The 9,385-nt window shown below is 49.6% G+C and overlaps 1 protein-coding gene across 3 annotated transcripts in view; it reads left to right on the forward strand.

Moving 5' to 3' along the window:
* Positions 1-1,040: 1,040 nt before the first annotated feature.
* The window catches only part of L3MBTL1 (L3MBTL histone methyl-lysine binding protein 1), a 28,112-nt gene continuing 19,767 nt past the window's right edge, over positions 1,041-9,385 (forward strand). For all 3 annotated transcript variants that reach the window (XM_029918490.1, XM_029918492.1, XM_029918491.1), the window contains exons 1-6: positions 1,041-1,187; positions 1,340-1,566; positions 1,888-2,029; positions 2,254-2,404; positions 2,541-2,679; positions 3,342-3,426. In XM_029918490.1, coding sequence (XP_029774350.1) covers positions 1,052-1,187; positions 1,340-1,566; positions 1,888-2,029; positions 2,254-2,404; positions 2,541-2,679; positions 3,342-3,426 — 880 coding nt within the window. In that variant the 5' untranslated portion in view covers positions 1,041-1,051. The remainder of the gene's footprint in view (positions 1,188-1,339; positions 1,567-1,887; positions 2,030-2,253; positions 2,405-2,540; positions 2,680-3,341; positions 3,427-9,385) is intronic.

The raw sequence follows: 9,385 nt of genomic DNA on the forward strand, positions 1-9,385 counted from the left end.
TCGAGCCCCATGTCAGGCCCTGTAGTGATACCTCAGAGCCTGGAGCTCCTTTCAGATTCTGTGTCTCCTTCTCTCTCAGCCCCTCCCCTGCTCACACTCTGCCTCTCAAAAATAAATAAACATTAAAAAATTTAAGGAAAAGATAAAAAATTCAGTTTCTCATTCACACTAGCCACATTTCAAGTGCTCTGTAACCACACGTGGCTAGTGGCTACTGGGTTGGACAATGTAGGCCTAAGATATTTCCATCATCACACAAGATTCTACTGGACAGTGTGGGTAAGGCACTAACAATGGCCAAGACAGTTTAGGAGTTAAGTAAATGATAGATATTAAGTATATATGTTATGTCATTAGGTGTTTTTCCCCCCGTACATTTACCCATTCACCACCTCAGTATTAGATGCCATTTTCTTTAAATGCCTTGCCTTATTTATAGCAAACACATGCACTCCCTGGGCTCTCAAATACCTCTGCTCTTCACATGTATGCATTTGTTCAACAGATGTTACGATGCTCACTCTACATGGGGTTGGAAGGATTGTAGGCCTGGGTTATAAAGGAATGTGATCGGGAAAGATCATCTCCCAGGAAAATGGACCTTATGAGTGAGAGAGAACCTGATACTTGAGGGCTCTAATTCCTCGGAGGGAGAAGGGATTGATTCTAGTGGGGCTGGAAGTCACGGTTGAGAGGAAGGAAGTTTTGGCTTAGCCTGGGCTACACCGTGACAGCTGGCCAGACAGAACTTTGGCCCGAGGCCTACTCCCCAGAGTCAGTTCAGTACCTCTCAGTTTACAGAGCACCCTCATGCATGCCCATCTTCCAAAGTCTGCGGGAGATGCAGGGCCTGGCCAGAGCCCTCATCTGGGTGACCTGGTTGGAGCCAGGAGCCAGAGTTAATGTTGGTCTCCTAAGACAGCCTGCTGTCCTCAGGGTTGAGGCTTTTCTCTGCAGGTTGCCAGCCTGAGGGTGCCCAGCCCCTCCTCAAAGAAGCCCCCTCCCTCCCTGATTGCCCTGGGGGTTGTCTTCAGCTTATAGGCCTCCCAGGATGGAGGGGAATGCCGAAATGGAGATGCTGAGGACACTGAAGGGACCCTCCACAGGAGAGGTCAACGTGCACCTGGTGGCCAGAGACAGCTCAGGCTCTGGCTCTCACCTGCCCGCTACTGCCTTCATCATCCCAGGTGGGCCAAGCCAAGGGTCTGGGGAGGAGGAGCATACCTGCTTAGGCAGGTATGGATCCTGGGAAGGATATACTTTCACCTGCCTACACACATGCATGGGGCACGGCCACCAGGCTCACCTGTGTCATGTCTGTCGGTGTATTTGTTCGCAGCCAGCTCGGCTACCCTTGGCCTGTCCAGCAGTGCTCTGGATGTGACCTGTTTTCCGCGGGAGCCGATCCATGTGGGCGCTTCGGAGCGAGTGGTGGGCAGCATACCTGTCACGGCCACCGTTCTGCCGCAGTTAAGCGCCGGGCCTGTGGCCAGCTCCAGCGCCACCACAGTGCGGCTCCTGGAGTGGACCGAGGCTGCTGCCCCGCCTCCTGGGAGCGGCCTGCGGGTGAGTGTCTGTGGGGATTGGCCGGGGTCCCTTCGAGCCGCACCTGCGGGGCGGGGCCAGCACACTGAGGGCGGGGCCCAAGGCGAAGGAGGGGGAAGGGGCCGTGATGTAGGGTTCTTGGGTGCGGTTTTGAGTGCGGGACTCTAGGGGCATGGCTGGGGTGGAGGCGCTCGGAGTCTGGAGGGCTGCTGGGGGCGTGGCTTGGAGCCTGGAACCCGGAGCCGAGGCTTGCAGAGTGAGGCAGCCAGAGAGGACTGTGCTGAACGGGGGACAGGTCGAGGAGGTACGGGAGTCCAGTCCTCAGACCCTCCTGTGCTCCAGTTCCGGATAAGCGAGTACGCGCCGCTGAACATGGTAGGAGCAGAGCAGCCCCCGAGCCCGGAGCTGCGGCCCGAAGGTGTGGCCGAGTATGAAGATGGCGAGGCCCCGGCGGGAGGTGGCGATGCGGGCACCCAACATACAGGTAGGACCCCCGCTCCCAATCCCCAGACTGGGGCCCTGCACGGGTGGGGCGAGGCCTTAGCTCCCTGAGGAGTTTCCATGGTTAGGGGTTGGGGTGAGGGTGGCCGGGTTCTGCAAGTGCATCCAGGAATTGGTCCTTAGTGGGCTTGGGCTCCAAGGTGGGCGGAGCCTGACAGGTGAGGCTGTTGTGGGTGGGAGACCTGAGGCCCCTTTGGCCCCCCGCAGCAGACCTCCCCCAGGACCCTCCAGAAGATCCCCCGCAGGACCCCACAGAAGATGATGGCACTTGTCAGTGCCAGGAGTGTGGACCTCAGCAAAGCGCAGTTCCGGATCCTGGTTCCTCCAATGATGACATCCCGCCACTGTTCCAAGAGCGGTAAGGGGGAGGCAATTGCAACCCTGCTTGCTCTGCTGGCAGGGGGCCCCCAAGCCCCCTTCCTGTTCAGGGCTTAGGAGAAGGACTGGGTGGTGCAGGGTTGGTGCTTCTTTCTCTCAGGTCGTTCCTCCCTCAGGTCAGTTATAGTGGAGAACTCCTCCGGCCAGAGCTGCAGCACCAGCGCTTCCGAGCTCCTCAAACCTATGAAGAAGAGGAAGCGCAGGGAATACCGCAGCCCCTCCGAGGAGGAGGAGGAGTCCGAGCCAGAGACCTTGGTAGGAAGAGGGCAGTGGGGAGGGAGAGGGGAGGCTAGAGACTACATCTCAATTCCCACCATCCTCTCAGTTAATCCAAGCTGTGGGGCTGGGCCAGAGAAGACACATGGTGACTCACTCGTCATATTTTTGGGGTCCCATTTTGATTCAGGTCCTGTTAGAGGGAAATGATTCAGGTTAGAGGGAAATGATTAAATCACTCTCCTGCTTTCTGGAGCTCCCATCTCAGTCTAGTGTCAGGGCCGTGTCACATTCACATAAACCAGTCCCCAGGTAGATGTGTAGGCAGATGGAAAGCTCCATCACTGGAGCCCAGTCACAAGGCCAGAGGCCTGGGACCACAGGGCTCTAGTTGCAGAGAAGCTAGAAGAGACAGAGCATGAAAGTTCCAGTGGGCAAGTAAAATCCACACAGAGCAGTTCTGAGAGGAATGAGGAAGATTGTCATCAGACTGTGTCACTAGGGGCTGTATGCTCATTTGAGTTTTTGCCCACCTGCTAAGAGGTTGTCCACTGGAGCTGTATTCTAGCTGGTAGCCTAGAAGAAATTCTACTTGTTTGGGGCAGAACACTGTGTGGGCAGGAAGCTAGGCAGAGGCCTGCAATAGAGTCTGGGACTTCACCCCAACCCATGAGGACAGGAATAAGGCTTGCCTTCCCCAGGAGAAGCAAGAAGAAGGAAAGGATCAAGAGGGACAGCCCACTGCTAGCACCCCGGACAGTGAGGAGTGGAACAGCAGCCAGCCCGGTATGGTGGCCTGTGTGTGTGTGTATATATCGGTGTGATGTGTGTATACACCTTTGGAGATGGGAGTCTGGGAGTGTGGGTTATGAATGTGATGAAGTGTTACACATATGTAGATGAGTATGAACTAGTGTGTGTGAGACAGAGGGAGAGAAAATGAGAAGAGAGACCATGTTTCTGGTTTATGCTCTGGTATATGTGAATGGGGGAAGGACTTATATCATGTAGTTGTTTATCCTCTATTATCTAGTTGTAGACAGGCCTCACTGCCAGGCCAGTATCCAAAGACTTAATCAGCTTTTAATGGCACTCATGGTATTACTTCCCTTTGGTGGCGTGAGCAAGTTTGTACCAGTCATTGGTCTGACCTTGCTGTTTGGGCCCCCATTCCGGCCCTTTGGTTCAAAGAAAAGTGGAACAAGGGTCATTCATCGTTAGTTCTGGCCCTTTGGCCTTCTCCATTCCCATGTGACACCAGTCAACTGGAGCTAAGTAGCATTTATCACACTTCTGGTCACTTAGATACTGTACAGCTTGTTTAATGTCTGCCTTCCTCCCTCAAACTGTATTTTATTAATCATTATATCCCTGGTGCTTAGCTCAGTGACTGTGTCGAGTAGACTCTCAATAAATGTCTATTCAGTGCGTGAATGGATGAGTTGTATGTTGGTGGCTCCACTTGGACCATGGTTCAGTTGCATGAGTTACTGTCTTTCCTGTCCCAGAGAGAGTCAGAGGGTGAGGTGAGTTCTTAGGACATTCTGCCTTGGTGGATCCAGTGCAGCCAGAGGAACCCAGTCTGTATCCAGGGCTCCAAACTTGGTAGTGCCTATTGGAAATTCTGCTCATCACAACCAAACCAGATTTTCACTGATGTCTCTCACCCATGACTCTCACATCAGAAGCCAAAAGTGTAGTTCTCACTGGTTTATGGCCTCTTAAGTCTTAACCAGAAGAAGGAGACAGTGTCTAACTACTCAAGACAGTGGTTCAACTGCTCTGTCTTACTTTAGGAACTAGATTCATGAATCAGCATTCTTTTAGCTGGATCCTATTGACCAGTACAGTTATCTTTTGATTCATCCCTTCACCATCTCAGTGGTGTAGCCTTGGTTTCTGGATATTTTCCCCTTCTGTCTTTTTTCCTTTTTTCATGGGAAGATATCCTGTCAATTAACAGAAGTTTGCATTTATGGCTAAATTTTTTCCCCACTCACTTTTGGGACTGTTTGGCAGACGAATTTAGGGCTAGGGGTGGGAGGGGCAGGTTTGCTTGAGTATCCTGTGTGTGTGGAGAATCTGTCTTCTGTCTATACTCCGTCTGGCGGTTGCATGGCCAGCTACTGGGCTCCTGCTGGACAGGCCTGACGTTCTCTGGTCCTGACAGGATGTTCCAATCATTTAAGAGTCAGAGCTGTGTAACTCGTGTGTGCTCCAGCGCGCTCTCGCTCTCTCCCCTCCTCCTCCATATATCTACTTCATCTTTTCAACAGCCACTTTGTGTAAAGAATCACTTTCTAACACACCGTGATACAAGTCTTTACAGATTATGTAATCATTCTGATATTTTCCTGTCCCCTCTCGTTCCGCCCACATCCAAATCAGGTATCTGGGGGGATTTTGGGGGTCAACTTGTTCCAGCCTTTTCACATTCAGAACAGTCCTGCAGGCATCTTCTTGTGCTTCCTTATAGTTACCTGAGACATTCATTTTTGCCCATTCTTAACCATGTATATGATGATCTACTGACTATTAATTCTTTATATATTCTGGGTATAAGTCCTTTATCAAATATATATGCTAAAACAATATTTTCTCCTAGTCCGTGGCTTGCTTTTTCCTTCCAAAATGATGTTTTTTGAGGAGCAGAATCTTTTCATTCTGATGGTGTCCACTTTATCCAGTTTCTGCAGTTAGTGCTTCATATGTCTTTTTACAAAGTACAGTTCTTTTTTAGCAGCCTTGTTGAGATGGAATTCACAAACCATGCAATCCATCCATTTGAATTGTACAATTCAATGTACTATTCGTGTATTCACAGAGCTGTGTAACCACCACCACAATCAATTTAAAGAAAAAAAAATTTTTTTTTACCGCTCCAAAAAGAAACCTTGGATCCATTAGCTGTCATTCTCCCTAAACCACCAATCCCCCTGTAGTCCTAGGCAACCCCAGGTTTATTATTTGTGGATGTGGATTTGCCTACTCTGGATATTCACATGCACGGGATCACATAATATGGTAGTCCCTGTGACTGGCTTCTTCACTTGGCACAGTGTTTTAAAGGTTTATCCATGGGTAGTGGGCATCAGTACCCCATTCCTTTTTATTGCTGGGTAATATTCCATTGTGTGGATATATCATGCTTTATCAATTGATGGACATGGGGTGCTTCCACTCTGGGGCTACTGTGAGTAATGCTGATAGGAAATATCCATGTACAAGTTTTTGTGTAGATGTAAGTTTTCATTTTTCTTGGGTATGTACCCAGGAGTGAATTGCTGGTAACTCTATGTTAGCCTTTTAGGGGACTGTTAGACTGTTTTCTGAATTGGCTGTGCCATTTTATATCCCTACCAGCTTGAGAGTTCCAGTTTATTCACTTCCTCATCAATGCTTATTTTTTATTGTCTGTCTTTTTTTTACAGCCACCCTCGTGGGTGTGAAGTCGTATCTCACTGTGGTTTTGATTTGCATTTCCCTGATAGCTAATGATGTTGAGCATCTTTTCATATATTTATTGGCCACTTGTATATTTTCTTAGATAAATATTCACTCATATCCATGCCATTTCTTAATTTGATATAAGGAACACATTTCATATTGAAATACAAGGAGTGTGCCATGCAGAGTTGGGGAACAAGTTGAGAATATGAGTGTGTGCTTCGGTACAAGTCATTGATCAGTACGACTCTTATAGCAATGCCTTCTTTTTTTTAATTTTTTAAAATGTTTTATTTAGTTTTGATACAGAGAGAGACAGAGCATGAGAAGGGGAGGGGCAGAGAGAGAGGAGACACAGAATCCAAAGCAGACCCCAGGCTCTGAGCTAGCTGTCAGCACAGAGCCTGACACGGGGCTCGAACCCATGAACGTGAGATCATGACCTGAGCCGATGTCAGAGGTTTAACTGACTGAGCCACCCAGGCGCCCCTAGCAATGCCTTCTTAACTGAGGTCCCTAATCTAAATTTGCATGAATTGCTTATTTTTTTCTGGTTTGGTGGTCCATGTCTTTCATTGGATTTTCAAAAAGGTCCATTTATACTTACTAGAAACTGGAGGCCGGGTGAAGAAGCCTCTTCAGCTTGGTGGCTTCCAGGCATAGATCCTGTGAGGTACATGTTGACCTCAAATGGCAGGCTCTTGATTAAGTTTTATGTCTTGAAATGAACTGATTCTGAATTGGCTAACCATTGGCTAACCATGAGGCAGAAGAGATAGGCAAATGCAGACATATATCTGTAGCAAATGTAAAGCAGAAAGATCCAGCTCATGGTTGGCACCCTGGTTACTTCTTGTGGTCAGTTGTTCTTGAACCATGGCATTCTGTTCTTTACATTTTTCTTCTCTCCTGTAGACCATATAGTGGAAAGTCTGGCTAGAACCATTAATCTGTGAATTATCTCCACCTAAACTACTGAAGCAGTGCTCAAGAAGCTTCCCAAGAGAGCACAAAGAGAGGAAATGGGAAGAAATTGCAATATTTCTAGGGTTCCCACCATTGAGGAACGGGGTTGAGGTAGGAGAAAGAACCACCCATGGCAAGAGAGGAGGAAGAAGATGCAGCTAAGAGAGTGCAGCAAGAAGGAAAGAAGAGCTCAAATGGAAGGGGGCTGGGTAGCACATGGACATCAAGACATTTGAGGAATGAGGGACACCCCCGAAGCTCAGTTGGTTAAGTGTCCAGCTCTTGATTTTGCCTCAGGTCATGGTCTCACAGTTCATGAGTTCAAGCCCTGCATCAGGCTCTGTGCTGACAGTGCAGAACCTGCCTGGGACTCTCTCCCTGTCTGTCTATCTCTCTCTCTCTCTCTCAAAAATAAATAAGTAAACTTTAAAAAGAGAGAGAAGGCAGCTGGGTGATTCAGTCAGTTAAGCATTCGACTTTGAGTCAGGTCATGATTTCACAGTTCATGAGTTTGAGCTCTGCATCAGGCTCTCTGCTGGCAGCACAGAGTCCTCTTCAGAGCCTCTGCCCCCCTTCTCTCTCTGCTCTTCCCCTGCTCACACTCTCTCTCTCTCTCAATAAATTAAAAAAAATTTTTAAACATAGTTATGTAATAGTATAGTAACTATTGTAGTTGACGTATGTAGGTACAAAGGACTGTCCCAGAATAAGCTCTGCCTCACAGAGTCCAAGAAGGCTGCACAGTGTAGGTGGAATGATGTTCCTCCCAGCTGTGCATCCATACATCCAGCCATCCACACGTGCACACGTACGTCCTTCTAGTCACTCATTTAACAAACATTCGGTGATTATCTTTCCGTGTAAAACCTCGTGCTAGTGCCAGAGCTGTGGGTGAGAAGAAGATAAGAGGTTGGGACAGGGTGGGGGCAGCATCCGTGAGGCAGAGGGATGAGGACGTGCAAAGGCCCAGAAGCACACAGGGGCCCATGGCAGTGCGTGGTGAGCCTAGTTCACTGAGGGCCTTGTGCGCTGCAGAAAGGTATTTGGATTTTTGGTTGTAAATCAGAAGCCACTGTGGACAAAAGCAAAGAAAGAAACCATTTCTATTTTAGAGCTGTTCTGACAGTAGACTGAATCTGAGGCAGAGAGATCAATCCAGAGGCTCTTGAACCAGGCTCAGAGCGAGACAAACAGTGAGCATGGAGCGCTGGGAATAGATTTGAGAGACAGATAGAAGTTGGAGTCAGCAGGACTCAGGGACTGCAGGATCCTGGGGGTGAAAAAAGAGACATAAAGGATCCCTCCCGAGTTCCTGGCTTATGTGACTGGTTGAATGGACGCTGGTTGCCATCAACTGGAATGGACGATACTGAGAGGACCACAGCTTTGGCAGAGAAGGTAGGGGATTGGTTTTGGACAGCCTGAGCTCACTGAAGAAAGGGCTAGTCGAGAGTGTCTAGTCTAAGGAGGCAGGAGTAAGTAAAGGAGCATTTCTGGAAGTCAAGACGATGAGGACCACATCTGGCCTGTGCGGCACCTTGACACACAATGTAAAAAGGCGCCCTTCTGAGCAGAGCCAGTTAGAAAAAAGGCAACCTTTCTTCATAGTAGATTTAGCCCCACGACTTGGCAAGGAGCCCAGGCTGGATTTCAGCCCCATTCACCCTCTTGGCAGGGCACCTACATACAGTGCACAAACTGTACAACCATACACGGAAGCTTTGGGACTTGTCTGGTCTTGAGGGTGTAGCTAAACAGCTCATCCCATTGTTCAGCACAGGAAAAGGATACAGGGAGTTGGAGGGGGCTGGGGCTTGTTCAGGGACAGGATGTCTAGTCATTACTGAAGGCTTTAGTAGTTAGACCTCTCTCCGCTGGATTCCATTTCTCATCTCTTTTCTCATCTGTGGAACGGATTACCGTGAGTCCTACCTATCTCCTCAAGACATTGTGTGAGGATTAAAGGGGACCACGTACATGAGGTCTCTGAGGCATCCCTGTACCCCCAGTTTCCGGCACCAGCCTTGGCACACACAGGAAGCCCCACTCAGTGGGAAGGGAATGGTTAAGGGAAGTGGAAATGGTGGTGATGGTGAACTGAAAAGTCTGTATTCCTGTTCTGCATTAGGACTGCTGAGAGAATCCAGACAATAAAGGGTTAGGGAGGCAAGTGACAAGGTTGGTGGTTAGGAGGGTAAGACACAGAAGGTGGGGAGGTCAGAGGTCTCTGCTATGGCCGGGGGGGGGGGGGGGGGGGGGGGGGGGGGGGGGGGGGGGGGGGGGGGGGGGGGGGGGGGGGGGGGGGGGGGGGGGGGGGGGGGGGGGGGGGGGG

The sequence above is a fragment of the Suricata suricatta genome, chromosome 12 (assembly GCF_006229205.1).
Source record: "Suricata suricatta isolate VVHF042 chromosome 12, meerkat_22Aug2017_6uvM2_HiC, whole genome shotgun sequence".
NCBI lineage: Eukaryota > Metazoa > Chordata > Mammalia > Carnivora > Herpestidae > Suricata > Suricata suricatta.